The sequence below is a fragment of the Onychostoma macrolepis genome, chromosome 15 (assembly GCF_012432095.1).
Source record: "Onychostoma macrolepis isolate SWU-2019 chromosome 15, ASM1243209v1, whole genome shotgun sequence".
NCBI classification, from domain to species: domain Eukaryota; kingdom Metazoa; phylum Chordata; class Actinopteri; order Cypriniformes; family Cyprinidae; genus Onychostoma; species Onychostoma macrolepis.
Genome location: NC_081169.1, coordinates 3,811,365 through 3,836,647, shown reverse-complemented (window position 1 = coordinate 3,836,647; position 25,283 = coordinate 3,811,365). Strand labels below are relative to the sequence as shown.

The following is a 25,283-nucleotide window of genomic DNA, read 5'->3' as shown; positions in this document are numbered from 1 at the left end:
CCTGTAGAAAATGGCACCTTTAACTCAAGCAGTGAAGCAGAGAGGAAGACACAGTCCTACTACCTTTCCTGTCTTAATGAACAGCGAATAGAAGAGCTTGGAGCCCAACCACTCATTGACTTGATTGCGAAGGTGAGTGTTTCAGTGGTGCCCCCTCTGGTGTGGAGGATAAATAGTGCAAACTCTGTGTCAGTGCATTTCTGTAATATTTTAAACATTCTTTGTGTATTCCTATTCATTTGCAGTCATTTTTACATATGTTAATGAGGGACACAATAACGCCAATTTTGTTGAATGACCTTTGACTTAATTTGATGCTTGATTAAGTTTTTTTGATTGCTTTTCTGTGCATCTCCTAAAAATAGACTCCTTTATTTGAACTGAACAGCGATACTATCAATTCCTCTCGGTTTAAAATCAGCGAGCCTTGAAATTATGTAGACATCCTTCAGCGAGAGACGTTTTCATGCACTTCTATCTCTCTGAATCAGCCATTTTGAAGAAGAAAGCTCTGAAACTAACCCTCGGCACAGACCTGAAAGATTAATCCGTGTTACAGACACAAAGCAGTGATGTCAAACAGCACTTCATCTTGCTAATTTACAGCCTCCCCACACACACAGCTGCCTCCTGCAAGGTTTAAAAGAGGTATGGTGAGGAAGATGGAGGACAAAATATCTACAGTGCCTCTGATGAGCTGCCTTTTGAACACAAACGCTGCCCTTCTCTTCTGTCTTTCTGTCATTCTGCCACTCTTTCTGTCATCTCGTGTCATCGGGATCACAGGGATAGAGCGAATAGTGTTGCAGAGAGCCGAGAATAGTTTTATTCTCAGAGGTGAGACAGATTTAATTGATGAGTTCAGGCCAACACCTCATTAAAGCCAGAGTCATGTTCCTCAAGTTTTTGCCTTTTTTCACACTTGCATAACTAAATAGTTTTGGTCTAGTCATTTAAAAATTAGAATGAAATGGCATTCACAACGCAGCTCATGTTAATTTCATAATTTGACACATTTCAGCAAGAAAACCAATGTGAGGTGGGACTTTGGCTTTCTATATGAGAATGGAGAGAGAGATTCTTGAATGTGAATTTGCCATCAATTGTGGAGAGGTTTATTTTATATATATATATATATATATATATATATATATATATATATATATATATATATATATATATATATATATAATTTTGTGATCATATTTAGTAATACTGTCATCAATGTCAAGATTTAAAAATCAAGATTTACTTATTCAATCGATTAATTGAAATAGATTCTTTCTCTGAAGAATTAAGGTTGCTAAATGAAATTGGTCGTTTATTGTATTATTTTATGTTGTGTGTGTTACTATTACAGTGTATATTTGTATTCATTCATTTATTCATTCACTCACTCACTCACCCACCCCTTGGCTTTTTTAACTCAAAATATGCAAATCTGAATGGAGTCACTGTTTCAAATTTTGAAATCATGAAAATTTTCTTCACATTCTGCACATTCACAATATGAAACATAAATGAAGTACTGTATGTTAGATAATATATCTATAGACAAAAAGGTGATTCACTGTATGTGTGCATTTATTGCCCCCACATTTTAAATACCTTGGACATTTTTGCTCCAAGCCTTGGTTTAACATTTACACATTTGGTGGACACATTTATCCAAAAATGATGAAGAATCATGCACAATATGACAAGAAACTAATATAAGGAATCTAAATAGGGTCAATTTTTGATTTCATGTTAAGTCCACAACAAGTACCACCTTAGTCTTTTTGCCAAAACTGATGTTTATCTTTGTGTGTGTAGATAGGGGGCTGGAACATCACAGAGTCCTGGGACAAAGACAACTTTCTGGAAGTTTTAAAGATAGTTTCTGGACCATACAGAGCTCAGCCCTTCTTCACTGTCGGTGTCAGCGTTGATCCCAAAAACTCCAACAGTAATGTCATTCAGGTACATTTACTCACTGTATTAAGTTTAATAAACTCTGCTGAAAGGGTTTGTTTGATTGTACTTGTCGTATTTATCACGTCTCTGGTGTTTGCTCTGGTGTAAACTTCCTGTTTCCTCAGGTTGACCAATCAGGACTCTTCCTCCCATCCCGAGATTATTACCTCAATAAGACCAATGAGAAGGTATGAAGCGGAACTTAACGTCTCAGTTTACACTGGAATGTTAAGAGCTTTGAGTCTTTTGCAGCTTTCAGTCCATGTCTAATGCTGTCTGTGCTGGTTTGTGTGTGTTTAGGTGTTGAAGGCTTACCTGGATTACATGGTTGAGTTGGGATTGTTGTTGGGAGGAGACAAGAATTCCACCCGAGTTCAGATGCAGCAGATTTTGGACTTTGAGACGGCGCTAGCTAACATCACAGTGCCTCAGGACGAGCGGCGGGACGAGGAGAAGATCTACCACAAGATAACCATAGCTGATCTGCAGGTGTGTGTGCAGCCTCCTGAGTGGTTCATCAAGTTTGGAGAAGTGCTGCGGTAAACACATGAAAGTGTGCTGATGATCATTAGTTTGAATCATTAAATCATCATTAAATCGTTATAATGAGTGTGTTTCACACATATTGCTTATTAAAGGTGTTTGTATGAGATACGAGAAGAGAGTTCATGAATAATATACAGTGCTGTGAGTCTGTGTTCACACTCTATCTGTCTATCCATCGTTCTATCTATCTGTCTGTCAATCCATCGATCCGTCATTCTATCATTATATCCGTCTATCCATCCATCTGTCTGTCTATCAATCAGTCTTTTTCTCATCATGGCTCAATAGAATGCAACCGATTCTCTTTTTTCCTTCATCCTTCTCTGCATATCAATATTCATTCTTTTTGTGTGTGTGTCTTCTGGCTTTCTTCCATCATTTAATTAAGATTTTCTTTCTTTGAGCACCTGCGTTCAGGAAACTTTTTGTTTTGTGAAGGCTCCTGTGATTTCCATGGCAACAGTTGCTGAGCAACTGTACAGTGAAGTAGTGAGGTGGAGGGGTGGCAGTGACAGCTGATCGCACACTGATTAAATGATGTCTGCTGTCAGTATCAAGGGAACAAGCCCAATCTACATGTATCTTTCGAATAAGTCCTATTTTGTCTAGTTGTTTTACACGATAAAACAGACAAAATTGCAATTGTAGTCATTTTATGTGGTGTTCATTTATAGTATATTTTCATTTACTTACAAATTTGAATTCAAATTCTTGAGAAATTTGTAAGAAAACCATTTAACAGAATTGCTACAAAATGACCAGCAGTTCTTCATTCCACTGCCTCGACGCTGAAGCCCGATACATTATACATTCATATCACTGTTCCCGTGCGTGTGATGAGCAAACGTCTCTGGCAGTCGTGCAGCTCAGATGTGTGGTGACACCCAGGAGGATTCTTACATTTGACTTAACATGCTGAGTTTTTATTTGAGAAAATAAAACGAAATAACATGTGCATGTCATTTTTAGGTTCTACGATTTGTGAATTTATAGCAGCGCTCTTTACTCTTCTTGCTTGCAACAAAAAAAACAACAGATTTTATTTCTTCAACTTTAGCAGAATGTGCTGGAACACAACAGTAATTCAGTAATAAACACTTTTCCCCACACTTTATGGACTTAATCTCAAATGCGTAAAGATCCCTTTACACGAAGATTTATGTGAAAATGCATTGTTTCCAGCATTTACTGGCAAATGGATCCTTTTCTAGGAACTAGTGTGTCCTGCAATCAGTTCTCGCCAGATCCATAGCAGTTTGTGTTAAACATACAGAAGGATTGATGTATAAAGTGAAATTGAATACATGTTATTTTAATATGAAACACATTTTGTTTGCATGAATTGAATTTTTTTTTTTTTTTGCTCTCATTAGCCAAGAGTTACAGCAGTCAATTCTTATTTCGCACATCTTTATGCAGAACATCCTCAAGGGTTCACTTGGTTTTGGAGTTTATTAAAAAACAACACAGCTTCTCATAACCGTAAGAGAGAGAAAACAGTCCATTTTAGTCAGCTAATCTGTTTTCATCTACTATAAATCCACAGTGGAGATGAGGGCTGAGGGCTGTGTGCTGAGTGAGGCGTTCAGCTGTGTGTTTGCGATAGAGGTCTGTGCTGTATTACACCCAAGGGCAGAGAGGCTAGAATTGCATCCAGGATTCGGGAATGCAAACATGCGGGTTATTGGCTCTAGCCTGCTGATTATTTGAGCATTTTGTGTGAGAGCAAATCCGAACACGCATTCTGTGTCCTTTTCATGGCAGGGAAAGTATCGAGACGAGCAGAGCTCTCACAGCCAAGGTTATGGAAAAATGAAAAATGATCCAAATTAAAAGGAGCACTCCATATATTGGTGGCTTACAAAAAGATTTATTGAAGTGCATCGCCCCTTCACGAATACTACTCACTTGATTATCGTAACCTCCGTTCCTGAAGTTTCAATGGGAGAGTAAAATAATCATGAGTGATATAAAGTCACCTTGTGAGATATAAAGTTGCTGTTGTAACATATAAAGTGACAATTACGGCAAATTGCAAGTCACAAAGTGTGACAATTTATTAACTCAATTTGTGAGTCGGGACTGTGAAATAAAAATGCTATTGTGAAATTTAAAGTGAGACTGCAAGATATAAACTCACATTGTGAGTTATAAAGCTACATTTACAAAAACAAGGTCAGATTGTGAAATATCAAGTCACATTGCAAGGTAAATAATAATTGTGAGATATAAAGTGACTATTATGAGAAATAAAGTTGCAATTGGAACATTAAAAAGTTTTTTCAAACTTTACATGTTTTACAAAAAAATACTATTTCAATCTTTCAACTTGAAAACGTCAGTTTATCCGGAAGTGACAATTTCCTTAAAATGTGACAAAATGTTTTATGCGATAATCCAATTTTGCGCATTTAAATTAAATTTGCAACTTTGGATGGAAACCCGGCTATTGTGAGAAAAAAGTGACAATTATAGGAAATGAAGTCGCAATTTTAAAAATAATTTAAGAAATAAAGTAACATTGCAACATATAAAAGTGTAATTCTAAGATATAAAGTTACAATTAGATTTGTATTTATGTATTTTATTTATTTTTTTATTTATTTTTTATTTTTTGGCTTCCATAATTTTGGTGCATTGTGAAAACTTAACTGAGAAGCTTAACTGAAATCTTTTGCTGCATCCACACCAACAGGTGTCAGTGGTGGTCAAGGGTGGTTCTCGCTCTTTTTTTTGTTTTTTGTTTTTGGGTGCCAAAATAGCCCAAAATCATTCCTAACATAATGGACCCTGTTCACAAAACTGTGATGACACATTTAGCCGTCATCAGCATCGTAAATCCTTGAAAGTTTTTTTATATTTTATGTTTTTTAAATGTGTGTACATTTATAACACAATACTTTGTATTATATCACCTTTTGCATAAAATTACAAAAAAACGAGTTAACGCTAATGTGAGGGTGTTTCTAATGCAGCATCTAATGGAGGGATGGCAAATTTAATATTGTTCTCTTTTTTTTTTTTTTGTTCTTTCAGCAAATGGGAATGCAAAAACAAAACATATTTGTGGCACTCTCCCATTCACTGCTCTTGAAGTTAACCCAACTATAATGACTTCCGTTGCTGAGAAACCCGGAAGTGTAAAAAAGGTCCATTTGACAGTTTATTAGTGCATTCGGATGGAAATATTATGCTGACATTATGCCGTTTGTTTCGGTCATAGGTGCTGGCTCCGGCAGTTGAATGGCTGGATTATCTGAACTTCGTCTTGTCACCGCTGGAGCTGAACGACACTGAGCCTGTGGTGGTCTACGCCAAAGAATACCTGCAACAGGTTTCGGATCTCATCAACAAGACCGACCACAGGTATGGCTGTCTCCATGGTAACAGCTAATCAGAGTTGAGGAAGAGGACGTCCCCTCTGAGACGTCTGTTTAGATTGTGTATCAGAACATTCAGTGCTAATAAAAGCCCTCTCTCTCTCTCTCTCTCTCTCTCTCTCTCTCTCTCTCTCTCTCTCTCTCTCTCTCTCTCTCTCGCTGTCTCTGTTTCTGTCTTCCTGTCTGAGAATATTAATACATTTATTTTTACTGCTTCTTTAACACCATCTCGCTCTTTACCCGTATGAATAAATGAATACACATGCAGAAATGGTCCCGTTTTTAGATATGTGGATGCATTCTCTCTCTTTCTTCCCCAGTCTTTTGAATAATTACATGATCTGGAATCTGGTGCAGAAAGGAGCGTCCAGTCTGGACCAGCGCTTTGAGAATGCTCAGGATAAGCTGCTGGAGAGCCTCTACGGCACTAAGAAGGTGTGTGTAGTTGGATTGTGTGTTAAGGAAATGGTTCATGCCAAAGTGATAATTCTGTTGTCATTTATTTACTCACCTTCATGTTGTTCCAAACTTGAATGACTGTTTCATGGAACACATTTTTCCCCCTATAATAGAAATGAATGGGGACTAGGATTGTCAAGCTTTGGAAAAAACAAAAAACATCTTAAGCTATGTTCACACTTGGCGTCTTTTTTGAAGCTGCCAGCATCTGTTTTACATTATAATCCTATGGAGTATAGGATTATAGTATATTGTAGTATAGTGCATGTTAATTGCAATAAATGAAAGTTCCCTTTCGATTCTATCACTCTACATTGCTATGGGAAATACCCTTTCCTCAAATACTACTGAAGCCTTATTGAATCACGCTAGTGAAACTGGCCAATGGCGTTCAAGTGCGCAAAATATGAGCAGGAATCCCACTCTATATAAGGCAGCGCTTGTACGTCATCCATTCAGAATCTTTTCCTTCAGCCAACCTTCTACGAGAAGCAAAAAGCCTGTCAAAAACACTACTCACCACGCTGCAGCGGACACGCCTTCTCTTCCCCTGCATTGTTCCGGTGAGCTTCGGACTCGGGACAAGGATGACTCGCTATTGCCTCTCCTGCACAGAGCCAATCGAATCTTCTGATGGCCACGAATCGTGCGTCTTCTGCCTGGGTCACTGCCACGCAGAGGCGGCGCTTGGGGGGTCGGAAGAAAGTGCCGCGAGCTTCTGATGCAGATCTGTCAGGGTCAGTCACCCCCTGCTGCAGGTCCCCTTCCAGTGCACTTCATGACCGCTGATCTCTGCCCCTCCCCCGGCGCCCAAGATGTGGTGTCCTTTGGTGCCATGGAGGGCACTGAAGAGGAGGATGATGCCATTTCGCTGGCAGCATCTGCGAGAGAGGAGTGGTATAACAGCCCGTTGGATTACACTGCGCCCCACGGCAGTGACGCAGGGGACCTCCATTACAGTGATGTTGAGCTCCTAAGCGTCCTGTCCAAGCGTCCTGTCCTCGGTTTGGAGTGTGCGCCTCCTGCCGAGCCGGCCAGAAGCTGTCTGGACGAGTGGTACCTCCAGTCGGATCGCGTCCGAAAGGACACCCCGAGGAGACCCGGCCCCTTTTTCCCCGAGGTGCACGACAAGATTGCTCACCAGTCGGGTGCACAACCCGGGATCCTCCCTCCCTGTCTTCTGTGGACGGCGCTGACCAAGTGGGGTATGTCAAACTCCCCCCTGTGAAAGAAGCCGTCACTGCCCATCTCTATCCTTCAGCCGCGGCGAACTGGAGAGTGAGAAACCATGCGTCTCTCCCCTTTAAACCTTGCGCAATATGGGAATCTTGTGGTTCTAGATCATCACCTGTGGCTTACTCTGACCGATTTAAAGGACTCAGAGAAAACGGCCCTTCTGGACGCTCCCGTGAATCCCTTAGGTCTCTTCGGAGCGGCGGTAGAGATGTTCACAGAGTGCTTCGTTGAAGCGCAGAAGCAGTCGAAGGCCATTAGCTACTTCCTGCCAAAGCGCGCTGGCATGAATCCTCCTGCGCGTTCCCGCTTCCGCGCAGCGCACGGGAAAACTGTACGCCTCTTCTGCTGCTGTTCGGCGCGAACATGAGTCTGCGGTGAGATCAAGACAGCCGTGGCCGAAGCGCCGTCAGGGCTGACAGAGACGGCAGGCCACCGGCACCGGAATCAAAGCCGCGTTCCTGATGCTGTCTTTCAGAGGAGGAAAGCTGCACCCAGCGCCAAAGACGAGCCACTGAAGAAGTCATGAAGTCACAGCTCCACTGTGTGCGCTCACCACGACACCCTGCCTGTTGCGGGTGGCGAGAGCAATTGTCATGTTTGTTTTGACTGTTCCACTATTCAGTGCAATAAAGTCGAAAAACATACAAAACTCACCTCAATATCAGGGCAATTTTCCTCCTCACGCCCCTCTCCCCCATCACTCACGCTCACACTCGTATGGTACTAAACTCCCCGCCCCCCAACGGCGAGTTATCCCTCACGGTGTGCAATCCGCCTCGCCCACTGTCACAGTTCACAGAAGCGTGACAGGCACTGCCAGGGATATCAGAGTGGGTTATGAAATCAATAAAGAACAGCTACACGCTTCAGTTCTTCTGCAGACCTCCCCGTTTCAACGGTGTATTAATGTCCACTGTACGGGAGTGGAATGCCTCAGTTCTGTGAGAGGAAATACACAATCTTCTCGCAAAGTGCACTGTAGAGACAGTGCCCCTCACAGACCATGAGAGCGGCTTCTACAGTCGTTATTTTCTGGTGCCAAAGAAAAACTGAGGACTCCGCCCAATCTTGGACCTGAGACCGCTGAATTCCGTGCTTTCGAAGCGCTCATTCAAAAGGATTACGCTGAGACAAATCCTCTCACACATCAGACTGGGAGATTGGTTTATCTCCGTGGATTTAAAGGATGCTTTTTTCACATTCAGGTAGCCCCCTGCCACAGGTGCTTCCTGAGATTTGCATTCGAGGGCATAGCGTACCAATTCACGGTCCTGTCCTTCGGTTTATTCCTGGCCCCTCGTTTACGAAATGCATGGATGTTGCTCTCTCTCCTCTGAAGCAGAGCGGAATGCGCATCCTGAACTAGTCTTAGCCCAATCAGAGAGCGCGCTGCTCAGCGACAAGCTCAAACTCCTCACTCATCTTCAGAGCTTAGGGCTGACTGTAAATATGCAAAAGAGCATGCTGGTACCGAGCCAGAACATCATCGTTTTAGGAGTGGAGCTGAATTCAATCAATATGCGAGCGCATCTGTCGGAGGAGCGCTCACAAAAACTGATCAGCTCTCTCGCAGTCTTCAAGTTAGGGTGCTCTCCCCTGCTGAAATGCCTAGCGCTCGAGTGCTCTCTCCCGGACATTCTCCACCGTCACCTTCTCATCAGGATGGACAGCATTACAGTGGTTCCCAGAACTGGTGGAGATGCTGGTATCCCCCCCCCCCTTTGGACTATCCCACTGAAGAGAGACCACCTCTCTCAAGCACAAGGAACGATATGGCACCCAAATCCAGAGCCATGGAGTCCCTGGTTGTCACCACATTTGTGTTTCTGCTCAATGTAGACCAATGTAGACCAAGAGGGCTGGACAAATGGCCGATTTCAACATAAAAAATTTTAGTTGTGCCATAAGGGTGTGTTGTTACAAAATTTGAAAAGTCCTTAGATGTGGTATTCTGGATTCTCCAAAGGTTGATTACATTAAGTTCAGTGATTTAAATTTATTCAATAACTTTGAGGATGGGTTAGCTGTAGTATCAGGGTGAGATTTATTCAGTGCAGGATTTAAAACAGCATTAAAATCACCACCCATCACTAAAGGACAATCCATCTGCTCAAGTAATATTTTGGAAATATTTGTGAAAAATGCAATGTCTGCCTCATTCGGGCAGTAAATGGAGACAAGTGCTAACCTGTCATTATGTATTTTACAGCGTATAAAAACAAATCTACCTACATCATTCCCAGTATGTTCAATAGTTAAATGTAACTCCCTATTGACTAAGATAAGAACCCGCTTAGTTTTATTAGGAGCACAAGAGAAGGCTGCCAGTTTGTAATACTTGTTTTGAAAACGTGCCACATTGCATTGTTTTAAATGAGACTCTTGTATCAGGGCACAGGACATCGATTTACGGTGCAAATATTCTAATATCCGGGTACACTTAATAGGAGAATTTAGGCCATTCATGCAATGATAAGATATTCAGAACATGCATTGTGTGCTCGCAATGCCAAGATTCTGTCTAAGTGAAGAGAAACAAAAGCCATGCCATACATGCCAGTGGCATGTAAACATTAGTATGTATCCTAGATACCAATCCACCTAGATGCATAGTCCTTTTAAAAGAAAAGCAAAATAAATGAGTATTGATGTCTGTTGAAGGGCATAGAAAAAAATAAAATAAAATAAGAACAAGGAACGACAAACAACTGTATATAAAAACCAAAGCAGACCGCACATTACTGAGAGTGTAGGTCTGCATAAACAACAGAAACAAATGTTGATGCGTGACCAGTCCACTTCAACGCAAGACATGTCCCCAAAAGGCCCACTGAGCCAAAAGCGTAGTGATTGAACCTGCTCTCCATCAGCCCGATTGATAACAATAATAATAATAAATAAAAATAGAGAAAATAAATCATTATTATTTACCAATCAGCAAACGAACATACAGGGCAGGAGCAAGTTTCCAAAAAGAAATTAACAAGTGTCCATGGCCACCTTGTTGTTGTCCTCTTCAGGGCAGTTAGGATCACCACAGACCTCATCGTTCATTTTCCCAATTTTGTCATCTTCATCAAGACAGGATTAAAGCTCTTTCTCTTGGTAGTTTTGGCTGGACTAAAGTCGGGAAAAAAATAGTAGCGTGACATTGTCCTGCGTATATATTTCACCGGATATGCCTGCCGAGCACCCCTCAGGATCGCCGATCTGTCATGCCATCTTAGTACACGGAAGATGAGAGTACGCGGCCGATCAGAGTTTTGCCTTCTGTCATTTGGCCGATGGGCCGATACATACATACACTCATACAATCTCAGTGTCACGGCCTTTCAGGGAAGGGATCGTTTTGGAAAGATTAGCTCTGAGGAAGCCAGCTGCATCGGAGCCTTCCGCCCCTCCGGTAACCCCACCAGTCGTACATTATTTCTCCTGCTCCTATCTTCAGTGTCCGCCATTTTTTCGGTGAGTTGCTCCAGCTGATTTCTCAAGTTTCTGATTTCTTAAGTCCTCCTATCCTCACGTGCAGCTGCTTGAATGGAATCGACCCGGTCATGTGTCTCTTTCGCCGCGATGGCTAGCTTTTCGACTTCTGCTTTTAGCTCTTTTACAGAATCGTTGGTCGTTTGTATATACAAATGTAGACGGAGTGCTGGGGTCAGTACAGAGTCTATCGCTTCTCTTAGAGTCGAAACCACTACCGAATCAAGAGTACTTTGTTGCTTTTTAAGCACTAGCTTGATAGCGTTAGCTATAGCAGCGTCAAGATCCTCTCTGGAGATGGTGGAATCTTTGAATTTTTTCTTTATTGGCGATTGTTCACTCTCTCTTTTCCGGCTGTCCTTGACTGCTGGGGTACTCATAATGAGCTAAATAAAGAGTGGTTCAAGATTTGCTGACAGGACATATACAATTTCTGACAAAGTGGGCAGAGCGAAGGACTATGCATGCATTGCCGCTGAAGGGTCACGTCATTCCTCATAAATGGAGAGTTTTTACAAGGGGCGAAGACCCATTAAACTGCCCAATACCAATAATTCTTGCCTTCCTTCAAGAGCGATTTGATGGTGGTCGTATGCCATCCACATTGAAAGTGTATGTGGCAGTTATAACAGCCGTTCACGTGCTCGTTGAAACCCTCCACTCTACCCACTTGGGACTTGGCGCTTGTGCTTGACGCTCTCGCGGGACCCCCGTTCGAGCCCATACAATCAGCGAGCTTGCGAGCGCGCTCTCTCAAAACAGCGCTTCTGCTCGTGCTGGCCCCTGTTAAGCGAGTTGGCGACCTGCAGGCGCTTTCAATTGACGACTCGTGAATTGAATTCGAGCCAGGTGATTGCAGACTCGCCTTGAAGCCTAGAAAAGGTTATGTGCCTAAAATGCTTTCGACTCCATTTAAAGCGCAGGTTATAACACTATCTGCTTTCAGCTATTTGTATTTTTTTGGAGGATGCACAAAAGGCCTGCCTGTGTCCAAGCAAAGGCTGTTACACTGGATCGTCGAAGCAATTGCTTTGGCTTACAGCTCTTAAGGGCGTGGAATGTCCTATAGGGGTTAGGGCCCACTCAACCCGCGGACTCGTGTCCTCGTGGGCCTAGGCAAATGGCAAATCTATTCAGGACATTTGTATGGCGGCAGGCTGGTCGTCACCCAGCACTTTTGCGAGGTTTTATAACCTAGATGTGTCGTCGCTGGTCTCACATGTGCTGTCAGTGCGAGCAGCGCACGCGCCTACTCGGTGGTTTCGACTAGGTCGTATACACCCCTGTATTGACGCACCACCAATTCAATGCTGTCCCTATCAGTTTATCACATTGTTATGATATAGTTCTTTTAGGTCTATCATACTCTACTTATTGAGCAGCGGTACGGCCGTTGCATCATAACAAATGATTTCACTGAAATTAAACAAATTTCAAATAATCTATATGTGAAAGCGCCGAAGCCGCCGCCATTTCACATTCTCTGTTTCGCCGGAGTTAATTTCGCCCATGGTGTGACGCGGCATCATCTAGTTGCTGACTTTTGCATGGTTTCGAATAGGTCCTGTAGACCTGAGCTGTGTTTACCAAGAGCGCCAATATCATTGCTGCTCTCATTACGGCTCCGAATGTGAAAGTGAAAGTATAAAATCACGGTGAGATTTTATACGTTCCCATAGCAATGTAGAGTGACCGATTCAAAAGGGAACGCTCTCAGTTACTTACATATCCTCGGTTCCCTGAGATGAGGGAATGATACATTGCTCTTATTGCCGTGTCACCTAGCTCAGGATCTTAGAATGCCAAGTTGCTTCAGTCAAGATTCTGAATGGATGACGTACAAGCGCTGCCTTATATAGAGTGGGATTCCCGCTCATATTTTGCGCGCTTGAATGCTATTGGCCATTTTCACTGGCGTGATTCAATAAGGCTTCAGTAGTATTTGAGGAAAGGGTATTTCCCATAGCAATGTCTTGTTCCCTCATCTCAGGGAACCGAGGTTACGAAAGTAACCGAGAGCGTTCTCTATAGTTTAAAAATTTATATTATATGCAGTTAGTTGAACTTTTTAGTTTAAACCACTTAAAGACTTTGAATTTTTATGAATTTTTATAGTAATGTATTTAAATATATTTGTAATTCCATATTAGTTGCAATTTAGTACATTTACAATAGATTAATTTAATATCAAATAACACACTACAGTTAAAACAAAATAAGTGTACTTAAAGCACAACAAAAGATTAATAAACAATGATTTAAAATGTAGTTTAAAGTAAAAGTTTAATTCAACATTGTAAAGTGTACTTTTTAAAGTGTCTCTTTTGAAGTGGACTTACTGTAAGTGGACTTTTATTTCATTAACATTATATTATTAACTAAGTACAGAATTTAAAAAAAAACATGTATATACTTTTTAAGATTTGATTTACACTACAAGTGCAAAGTTAATACAATTAGGCACACTTTTTTTTCATAAGGGACATGAGGGGCGAGCCAATTTTGACAAAAAAAAAAAAAAAATAGAATTTTGCAAACTTTTCCAATAAAGAAAAAGTCTGGATTTTTTTTTTTTTTTTTTTAAACAGTGATTTGTTTTATTGTGATTTGTTGTTCAGTTGGAAGATGTTTCAAATTGACTAAACTACAATAAAAATCTGGTGCCCATTTTGTGTTTTTATAATTGCTTGTTTCAGGTTGTCAATTAAGTTCATCTGCATGTCATTTGTCAATATGTCTGTTTCATCTTCAGTCCTGCACTCCACGCTGGCAGACGTGCATTGGGAACACAGATGACACTCTTGGTTTTGCATTGGGTGCTCTTTTCGTCAAAGCCACTTTCGACAAACAGAGCAAAGAAATAGTGAGTCACGTAAAACCATGTGTCATGTTTAGGCTAAAAACTACTGTATATGTATTTGAAAACGCTGAAGTACTGTTTTATGAATGTTGGACAGCAAGTTTCTGTCCTCATGTTTAATTCAAACTCTCATTGGTGGCGTGTGTTTGCCACCATGTGGCAGCAGAGTAAATTACACAGTCCTTAACCCCATCTTTCTGTCATAACGCAGGCGGAGGGGATGATCAATGAAATCCGCACAGCTTTCAAAGATGCGCTGGATAATTTGAACTGGATGGATGAACAGACCCGACAAGCTGCCAAGGACAAGGTGAGCGAGAGTGAGAATTACAGAGACAGCAGCATGACTGGATAACTGAAATTTGCGGATTTGTCAGGGATTCAAAACTGCAAAAAAAGCTTAACTGTAAACACTTTGCATTGCTTGCCAAAAAATCAGGATAAGGTGTCTTTTCTGGCTCTAGGCGGATGCCATCTACGACATGATCGGATTTCCAGACTTCATTCTGGACTCCAAAGAGCTTGATGATGTATATGATGGGGTGAGTCAGCAAATGTCTTTTTGTTTAAATTTTTAGCATCACAAAACTTTTTTCCAGTTTTAAATGATTTTCAGCGTGACTGAAAGAAGCTTAAATGGTTTAAATATTTAAAATACGAATTCTGCTTTAGTAATTAAATTAAATTAAATTTAACAGTGCCATTCAAAGGTTTGGAGCCAGTAATTTTTACTTTTTTTTTCTTCCTGATAGAAATAATACAAAATAATACATTGATCAAAACCTACATTAATTATATTATATTATATTATATTATATTATATTATATTATATTATATTATATTATATTATATTATATTATATTATATTATATTATATTATATTATATTATATTATATTATATTATATTGATTAAGTAAATAATTTTGTACATTTTCATTAAGGTATATTACAAATATACCAGCTAACAGTCAACTTGATGTGTTTTTGTTGTAGTATGAGGTTACAGAAGACAACTTCTTCCAGAATATGATCAACTTCTATAACTTCTCAGCACGAGTGATGGCAGACCAGCTGCGCAAGCCGCCCAACAGAGACCAGTGAGTGTAAGAGTGTGTGTTTAGAGAAAGGCATGTGAGATGTACTGTAAGCTGATGGCTGATTTCTGACTGCTGTAGATGGAGCATGACTCCACCCACGGTGAACGCATACTACATGCCCACCAAGAACGGGATCGTCTTCCCTGCCGGCATCTTACAGGCCCCCTTCTACGCCCAGGATCACCCCAAGTGAGCAGACATGCCTGCCGCAGTTAGCATGTCACTAACAGACCTGTTTTTCTTCCTGAGGTTGTAATAACTCTGATGATTTGTGTCTCTCACAGAGCTTTAAACTTTGGTGGAATTGGAGTGGTGATGGGACATGAGTTAACGCATGCCTTTGATGACCAAGGTTAGTACACCTTCATACATGTTTGTCTTCTACTGATGCCCAATAATATTGTTAGTCAAGATTTCTTCCAACAAAGTCAACATTTAGCTTCAGTTAATATCTTCCACCTTCTTTCTGACCCTTAGAATTAAACTTTCCACCTTTAATAATACACTAATGTAATACTAATGTAATACACTTTGATGTAATGTATTACTAATGTAATAATTACATACTGCAAAAGTCACGATTGACAGTAATGTTTTCTGACACTTAACTGCATATTAATTGCAATTCATTTAAAATATATTAAAATATAAACGTATATTAAGTGCTATTACTGTAAAGGCACAGTTCACCCCAAAATTTTGATTCTGTCATTTATTCACCCTCATGCTGTTCCAAACCTGTATGAGTTTCTTTCTTCTGTTCAACACAAAATAAGATGTTTTGAAGAATGTTGGGAACCAAACAGTTTCCGGCAGCCATTGACTTCCATGGTAGGGGGAAAAAATGTCTACCAGTAACTGTTTATTTACCAACATTCTTCAAAATAACTTTTTGGAACTACATGAGGGTGAGTAAATGATGACAGAATTCTATTTTTGTGTGTGTGTGTGAACTATCCCTTCATGTGTAATTTCATAAATCTGTTATCTTTGAACTAAAGTAGAAGAAGCTTTCATGGTAATCTAAAATATATCTTTAATATAATTTCTATTGAAACTTGTATGTTATATATTTAAACTAGTGCTGTCAAACGATTAATCGCGATTAATTGCATCCGAAATAAAAGTTTTTGTTTGCATAATATATGTGTGTTCTGTGTATATTTATTATGTGTATATATAGATACACACAAACAGTATATATTTTGAAAATATTTACATGTATTTACGTCTATATTTATATTCATATAATTTACATTATAAATAAATACATTTCATATATAAAAATAAAATATTTCTCTGAAATGTATACATGCATGTGTGTGTATTTATATATACATAATAAATATACACAGCACACATACATATATTATGTAAACAAAAACTTATTTTGGATGCGATTAATCACGATTAATCGTTTAACAGCACTAATTTAAACACATTTGCAGTTACACATTAGTGACATTGCAATTTAGTCCATTTAACATATATTAATTTTAAATGTAATATTGAATAACACACTACAGTTTTAAAACATCAAAATAAGTGTACTTTAAAACACAAAGATTTTACAATATTCTGTAAAATAAATTTTGTGATTCAACATTTTTACAAAGTGCACTTGTGTTAGTGTTTAGAAACAACAGTCATGAAAATGTCTCTAAGTTCCCTTAGCATTCATCAATATAAATCCTTTAATATTTGAAGTACACTCAATATGATTAAGTGCACTTCTTTTCCACAAAAGGTTTCACAGCTTCTTCGCAAAACCTCTGCATTATCTTGTATCAGGATAACAGAACAAATCCATGCCTGTTTGCAGACATCTGACCGTTCAAAAATTACCCATTTTTGTTGCTTCAGTTCAGTGAAGGTCTATTTGAGTTCTGAAAGTTGGTAGACTGAGGAAAATTCAATATTTCATTATATGACGCTTTAATTCTTTTCCACAGGCAGAGAGTATGACAAAGATGGAAACCTTCGGCCGTGGTGGCAGAACTCCTCGGTGGACGCGTTTAAGAACCGCACCGAGTGTATGATCGATCAGTACACTCAGTACACCATCAACGGAGAGCGCATCAACGGCAAACAGACGCTGGGTGAAAACATCGCAGACAACGGCGGCCTGAAAGCTGCCTATCACGTAGGTTACGCTTCAAGGTTTTGTGGTTTTAGCTTTCGTATTGTTTAGAAAAAAACAAATGTACATTTACAACAGGCTAAATCTGAGGAAATAAAGCAGACATTAAGCCCCAGTCGTGTCCTAATCTGGACTGTTTGCCAGCTTTATAAACTTTCTCATATGCCCAGTATTTTTAGAGGCTTGAATGGGCACTCAAGTTATTTATTCATAATGATTTAATAATTTAAATGACAGGCCTGAGAGTGGATGTCCACCGTAAGAGTGGATGGTCATTTAAAGCCATTAGAGAAGGAAGTTACATTTTATAAAACCATCCCATAGGAAATTTCTTATTGAGTATTCTCAGAAGATTCTGTGGTTCACGAGTCTCCCCCTAGTGGTCATAGATATAAATCATCGTACATTTATTTATTTTCAAGCTAAAGCAAGCGTTGCAGTTACATTTGGTAAAGATAATACAGACTGATTTGGAGATCTGTTTATTTTGCAGGCGTATCGCTCATGGGTGAAGAAGAACGGTGAAGAGAAGAGACTCCCAGCTGTCAACCTGACAAACGACCAGCTCTTCTTCGTAGGTTTTGCACAGGTATGAAAAGACACACATAAAAAATAAATAAGTTTGCTATAATAGTAACAAGTATGATGTGATACACCCACTGTGTAACTGCAAAAGAGACGCTGTGAGACCAAATACTAACCTTAGTTTACATGTCAGACAGCATGTATATGATACGGTGACAAAATAAGTAATGCATTTGCTAAATAAAATAACATTTTAGTGATTTTTAATCATAAAATAACACTTACTACAACAAGGTTCTATACATTAACATACACATTAACATGAATGATCATGCTTTAGGTATTATATACTTTTTTAAATTGTTGTTCATATTAATAGATTTAAATTATAATGGAAAGTATAAATTATAAAATAAATGTATATGAGCATATACTGCTTTTAAAAAAAAATTGAATAATTCAGATTTTTTTTTTAACTTTTTTTTTTAAAGATGTCTGTTACAGTATGTGCACCAAAGCTGCATTTATGCAATCAAAAATACAGTAACATTGTGAAACATTTTTAAAACAGAAAATCATATTAGAATGATTTTTAAAGGATCATTTGACACTGAAGACTGAAGTAATGATGCTGAAAATACAGCTTTGATCACAGAAATAAATTACATTTGAAAAAATGTAAATATAAAACTGTTTTAAAAAAAATTGCAATACTATTTCACAATATTGCTGTTTTGACTGGATTCTTTATCAAATAAACTTAATCTTGGTAAATGTTAACATACAATAATTATAGAGTGTAATAGAAGTTATTTGTATAATTTATAAACGATTGTTATGTTAACATATTAATGTTATGTAACTTACAATGTTAATATATTAAGATATGTAGAAATTAATGTTGATTATTAATTAATATTAAGTAATAATTATTTAGGTTAAACTTTATTGCAAAAATACATTTTGTTTAATGTTCAAATATATAAAAATGGTGTATTAAATGAAGAAATAAAATAAAATTAATTATTATGAAATATAATTTAATTGTATTATTGTAATGTATACTAATATACTAGAATTTTGTTTGTATTATTAATTAATAACAATTAATATTAACTAATATATGATGTAAGTCATATACAACCTTATTGTAATGTGTCACCAATATTTTAACAGATGATTTTTAAAAAGCAAATAAGGCACTTGGTATAAGGTGTTATGAATATGTGACCCTCTCTGTCAAATCTAGGCCAAAGTCTCAAAATCTAATTATGAGACAAGCAGCAAAGTTCGATTTCAACCACTAATTTCACTAGGATTTCAATCTTTGACATGGCCTTACTCAGTCGATATTAAAGAGATCAAGGTTACGTTTTCACAGAATGAATGTTCTTTACCTTATGAAGGATGATTTTATGTAGAAAATAATAAATCACAAAAAAAAACAATTTTTAGCTGGGTTTTCACAGCCAGGGTCACGTATGCTTTAGCTATATTTACACGGCCTTCTTTACCATACAGCAGTAATAAAAACAACACAATGCAGAGCTCTGATTGTAAAAGCATGGTCTCAGACGCACGTTCCTCTGGCTCTCCTCCATAGGTGTGGTGTTCAGTCCGAACGCCAGAAAGCGCTCACGAGGGCCTGATGACGGACCCTCACAGCCCACCCAAATACCGCGTAATCGGCACTCTGTCCAACTCGCCCGACTTCTCAGAGCACTTCCAGTGTCCGCTGGGCTCGCCCATGAACTCAGGCCACCGCTGCGAGGTGTGGTGAACCATCGCCCGCCAGACACCAGCCCGCTTGCACAGACCAGCCCGGCCAAAAACCACTCAACGGACAGCTCTGGCTCTTTGTCAAGCGCTGTTTTTTATTTATGTGCTCCGAGTTATTTGAGGAGTTGGGCTGAAAGCAGGAGGATGAAGCGAGTGCCTGCCAACTTTGATGTTCGACCCATATCAAATTCTCCTCCTCCTCCTCCTCCGCCGCCATATCAGACTCTCTTTATTTATTTGTTCACTGGACTTGGGGGGCGCTTAAGGGGGCCCCGTCCCACGCTTACATGTGTGTTTGTGCGCTTCTTACCTTGATTCACAACAAGCCCGATTCCTCGTCTTCTGATCTGGAAGATGCGATCACTGCGATGCCACTGGGAACGCCTCACAGGAAATGTTTGGCTCCATCTGCGATGACTTCACAGGAAGTTTCACGTTCTCGCGGTGACCTCACAGGAAGTGCTGAACTGCATCTGTGACCCCCCACAGGAAGGAAGAGCTTTCAAGGATGAAAGGCCATTTCCCAATTGTGATTTCATAGAAACGCTATCAAACGACAGGGAGAGCCACTGTTTGTTCGTCCAATCCTGTGTGTCATGTTTTGATCTTGACAAAGTTGAAATGAAATGTTCATTTTAAACTGCTTTTTTGCCAAAGAACAATTTTAGGTTTGTTCCTTGTGTAAGTGAACGTGGACGTTCGCACTGCTTCGCCTTCGGTAACTCCATTCCAGTGTCATTCCACTGTGACTCGTGTGTGAAGGATGTATTTCCGTCTCCATGTCGTGCTCAACTTTGTCAGTTCTGCTGAAGTGTTGTCATGCTATGTTCTGAAAACCACTAAAAGGGTGAATCTCACCAGTGTTCGAGTCTTATTTCACTCCAAAATGCAAAGATTATTATTATTATTTCCATAAAATACATACTAGATAGATAGATAGATAGATATGCATTAAAATTACATTGATCAAAATTGACAGTGAAAACTATTAAAAATAAAATAAAATTCTCTTCATCAGCAAATCCAATTTTGCTATTGCCACAAAAATTTGCAGCAGCACAAATCTTTTTAACATTGATAATAATCGGAAATGTTTCTGAGCATCAAATCAGCATATTAGAATGATTTCTGAAGGGTCATGTGAAACTGAAGACTGGAGTAATGATGCTGAAAATTCAGCTTTACATCACTGAAATAAATGACATTTTACAATATATCCAAAAGGAAACGTGTTATTTTATATTGTAATAATATTTCACAATATTACAGTTTTACTGTATTTTTTTGATCAAATAAATTTAGCCTTTGTGAGCTTAAGAGAGTTTTCAAAATCATGTAAAGATCTAACTGATTTTGTTCAGGGAAATGATTGAAAAATCCTAATAATGCGCTTGATTTTCAAATTTTGGACTGGAATATGTCACATTCTTGGCGTTTCTTGAGATTCACCCAAAAGCGTTCTTTTATCGTCTGCTAAATTTCCCAGCATGCCCGGTGTGTTTCAGGGAGTTGCGTCAGACGCCATTGTTTTTTTGTTTTTTTTTAATCGCTCGTTTCAGGTTGGATTGCTGCCGTATGCGATTCCATATCCAGCTTTTTCAGTTGCTGTAAATTGACCCTGCAAGTACATTTTAATCTGAATGTTTGTGCTGTTGGAGTGTGTGATAGACCAGTTTTTCTTCTGAATCTGGCTTCTGCTTCCCTACAGCAGGCCGGTTTTGTCGTTTGATGTATTTTGAATGCTGCTGACTTCACCATTTGCTGTTTTTTGTTTATTTGAAACCAGTGAGTTGAGTTGAATTGCACCATTGTAAAAGCTCAAGCTGTACGTGTTTGGCATTTTATTCCCACAGCTGGCATATAAACATCCACATTTCAACTCTATTTTCTGCATAGCTAGAGGCTGAGAGCGCTAATTAGCTAAGATTGAGGTTAACCGCTAAATGTTACATCCCAAATATTCACAGATTCTAGCTGTTAACAATCACTGTTCATATTGTGACGTGTATAGTTGGTAAAGGTTTTCAAGGAATAGTTAACCCAAAAATGATCATTGTATGTGCTTCACTGTATGCTGTAGTTGAATGGAAAAGAGCAGCATGAACATTTCTTGAAATATCTTCTATTTTTTTTTTTTTTAAAGAAAGTCATACCGGTTTGTATGACAGCTTATTTCTGCCACGGAATAAAAGAATAAAAAGGTTGATGTTTTTAATCTCACAATCTCACAAATCTCTGACTTTTTTTTTCTAACAGCAAGTATATATAAATCACAACTGTGACTTTTCTTTTCAGAATAACTCTGAATAACAGAAAGTCGCAATCACCTTGTTTATATGCCTATTCTGTGGCAGAAATAATCTTCCATAGATTTGGACTGACACGAGGAAAATGATGGCCGAATTTTCATTTTTGGGTGAATTATTGCTTTAACCGATTAGTCAGTCTTTCTTCACGTTGTCCATCAACACAAGTTTTAATCCGTGTCAAGTTTTTTTTAATGATTTGTTTGCTTGAACGATGTACATCATCTGACTGAACGCCTCCTGGCTTCTGCTTTGTATATTTATCAAATACCATGAATATTTTCAGCTGGCATTACCGTTGATGGGTTCCATGAGGACTGTGGGGCAGGTGCCAGTCTGAAGTTTTGCCATGGAGAGGCATTTGGTTTTGGCCTTAATTATTAACTGTAGACTTACCGAATACAATGTACATATATAGACTTAAACATATTTCAAGTTCAAAGAACAAACGTAAACTTGAAATGTTTTAAAGCCTTTAAATAGCCAGTAAATACCATTTAAGTGTGTTGTATACCTGCTTTATTTGCGACTTGAGTCTCAAATAGCAAATTGCCAATTCAGAATTCCCTTTTGAGACCTGAAAGAGTTTTTTGACTGATTATCTAAATGTTTTTGCTGGATGAAAGCCATTTATTACGCTTTGGCTTGAGTGGAATGGAGGTATCTATCATATTCCGACATTCACACTTCACTATCAGTGTTTCAGAGAAGCTCAACTTAAAGAAATGGTAGATGTGAATCCTGATTTTCCAGAATGTCATTAAATGTGCCACACACCGCATTCCGTTCAGAATTATGGGACGGTACAGGGTGATACCGTCCACCTTCTCACCGTTAAATACTGAAACACCCCATCTTTATGAAAATGTTGCCTTATTTAATTTATAGAGTGTACATTCACCATTTACTCGACTGTAGTTTATCATCTCTCTTTTGTACTGCTGGCATTGATGTTTGAGAGGTTACACTGTCTTAGAGTTGTCTGTCTTTTCTTTTCTGTTTTTTTTTCTTTTTTTTTTCTCTCTCTTTTTTTTTTTTAATCAGACGACATTCCCTGAAATATTAGTTGACAGGGGAAAATGCTCTGCCCGGCGTGTAGTGCAACATTCCACCTAGAGAACTGTCAATGAACATGAAATAAAGGATCTATATTATAAAAAGGACTGTTTCAATTGATTTATTTTCAAAATATTCACTTTGTTACCGCTGAAATATATATGGTGTAACTGATGGAGGTAATGGAGGAAAAAGTGCACTCTCATTAAAAAAAAAAGGTGCGTAACTGTCACTGGGTGGTACCATTTCATAAGGTACTAATACAGTAAGTATTTTTAAAGTACAAATATGTACTTTTACAGTACTATTATGCACCTTTAAGGTACTAATATGTACCATTTAGGGATAATGTACAAAGATGTTTCAGCTTTTGTAGCTTTTTCACCTTATGCTACAGCCACAGTACCACATTGACAGCTTTGTACCCTTTTTTTCTGAGAGTGTGATAATTTTGTTTTGATTGTCTTGTTTTGAAAGTGACTTTTCATAATGTTTTTGCAATGATTTGCAAAATTTTAAATAAAATAATTTAAAAATATATATAATTATTTTTATTACATTTTTAATTAAAATAAAATACCTGTAATATTAATCATTTTATATTACCTGTTCTTCGACATTAGCAGTTGCATCTTTCAAAGGCCTTATTTTGGTCATAATGAACTCAAATGTTAGATATTGCTTTTAAATGGTGTTATTTTTGTTTTAAGTTAGAGGCCAAGAAGCATGTTATATTTAATATGCAAAAAGTATTAACAAATATTTTATCAACAATTTAAAAACTGAATTGTAAATAATCCACCACTAAGTTGTTGAATCATATCTGGTATCTGTGGGGTCAGGTCTGTTTCACTTTTGATTCATGCAAATGTATTTAATAAGGTGATGCCACATTTTTAAATTAGTGCTGTCAAATAATTAATAGCAATTAATTGCATCCAAAATAAAAGTTTTTGTTTGCATAATATATGTGAGTGTGCTGTGTATATTTACAGTATTATGTATATATAAATACATACACAGAGTATATATTTTGAATGAAATATTTACGTATTTATATTCATATTTATATTATATATAAATATATTTCATATATAAACTAAATGTTTCTTAAATATACATGCATGTGTGTGTATTAAAATATACATAACATATACAAAACACACACACAAACAACAACTTTTATTTTGGATGCGATTAATCGCAATTAATAATTTTAATCAAAATGAAATATTACAGGAATTATATCAGGATTAATTCCTTTTATCTGCCTTAACGGTTAACTGCTTTACCTGTTTCTCCCTTTTAAACCAGAAATATTTAGGATGAAAACCTAATCTAAGCTAAGAAGGTGTAAGATGTCTCCTGACCTTTAGTTTTTCATCTCCATGTCCATAAATGTTTTTATATATTGATGGTTTTGCTCTTATTAATGTTGAAATTATATTAAAATATGTGAGATTTATTCTACACATCTACTTTTTCTTTGCCTTCTCTCGGTCAGTCTGTCACTGGAGTATTAGAATCGGCATGAAAAACTTTAATTTTATGATAACTAGCAAAGCACTATGTAATAATAATCATATTCATCTAAGCTTCTTTATAGTGTTTAGTCAGATTTTGTTGCTTTGTGCCCTTAGTGTTGTCTAGACCTCATGCTAAACACGACAAAATAATATTACATTCCAAAGGTCTCTCATTAAATAAACTACCTGTTTCATTTTAGATCCACATACATTTATACTATTAACACAATTTAATTCATTTGATTTTAACTGCAAAACATTTTATTATGCTGTGTCAGTTAATTAGATTTAAGTAAGTAAATTTAGAAATAAATATTTTGATTCAACACTGCATAAATAATGATAGTGTCTAAAAGAACCAGTAGGTGGCGACAAGTCACTGTCATAATGAGTGAGCCATTCAGTCATTCATTCAACTGATTCGTTCAAATAGCTGATTCATTCAGAAATGCAGCAAGTGACTGTCTTTATAAATGACTCACTGAATCATTGGTTCACTCAATTCATGAATTCATGCATTAACGAAACGTCTAATTGCTCGAAAAGCTAAACAGTTGTGCTGTGGCGAAATTGAGCAAAAACAGACAAATACTGTGACTAAAATTCAACAAAATAGGTTATTCCCTTAATAATTTTTTTTTTTTTTTTTTGATCTTTCGCAATCTTGCAAATGTTCGGGAAAAACAGCACTTTTGCTTGTTTGATATTGCTACACTGTATCAAATTATATACACAAGTTAAACAAATTTTTTCTCTCATATGTGGAGTTTTAGGGGTACAAACTGCTACTTCACACAGTCAGTCGTCATCCTGCATCATGTCTGTTAGTAACTGCATAAATAGCCAATGAAATTATTTACAGATTCGAAGTGTTGAGTTATTTCAACACTTTAATTTTATTCCATATAATCGCACCAAATGAATGCGTTAAA

The 25,283-nt window shown here is 37.9% G+C and overlaps 1 protein-coding gene across 5 annotated transcripts in view; it reads left to right on the top strand.

Annotated features, from left to right (window-relative positions):
• ece2b (endothelin converting enzyme 2b) overlaps nucleotides 1-22,923 on the top strand; it is a 79,861-nt gene extending 56,938 nt beyond the window's left edge. For all 5 annotated transcript variants that reach the window (XM_058799540.1, XM_058799539.1, XM_058799544.1 and 2 more), the window contains 15 exons: nucleotides 8-132; nucleotides 1,816-1,962; nucleotides 2,082-2,144; nucleotides 2,257-2,445; nucleotides 5,726-5,868; nucleotides 6,203-6,317; nucleotides 13,813-13,923; nucleotides 14,132-14,230; nucleotides 14,385-14,462; nucleotides 14,916-15,019; nucleotides 15,098-15,208; nucleotides 15,304-15,371; nucleotides 16,972-17,162; nucleotides 17,653-17,748; nucleotides 19,288-22,923. In XM_058799540.1, coding sequence (XP_058655523.1) covers nucleotides 8-132; nucleotides 1,816-1,962; nucleotides 2,082-2,144; nucleotides 2,257-2,445; nucleotides 5,726-5,868; nucleotides 6,203-6,317; nucleotides 13,813-13,923; nucleotides 14,132-14,230; nucleotides 14,385-14,462; nucleotides 14,916-15,019; nucleotides 15,098-15,208; nucleotides 15,304-15,371; nucleotides 16,972-17,162; nucleotides 17,653-17,748; nucleotides 19,288-19,464 — 1,817 coding nt within the window. In that variant the 3' untranslated portion in view covers nucleotides 19,465-22,923. The remainder of the gene's footprint in view (nucleotides 1-7; nucleotides 133-1,815; nucleotides 1,963-2,081; nucleotides 2,145-2,256; nucleotides 2,446-5,725; nucleotides 5,869-6,202; nucleotides 6,318-13,812; nucleotides 13,924-14,131; nucleotides 14,231-14,384; nucleotides 14,463-14,915; nucleotides 15,020-15,097; nucleotides 15,209-15,303; nucleotides 15,372-16,971; nucleotides 17,163-17,652; nucleotides 17,749-19,287) is intronic.
• Nucleotides 22,924-25,283: the final 2,360 nt, after the last annotated feature.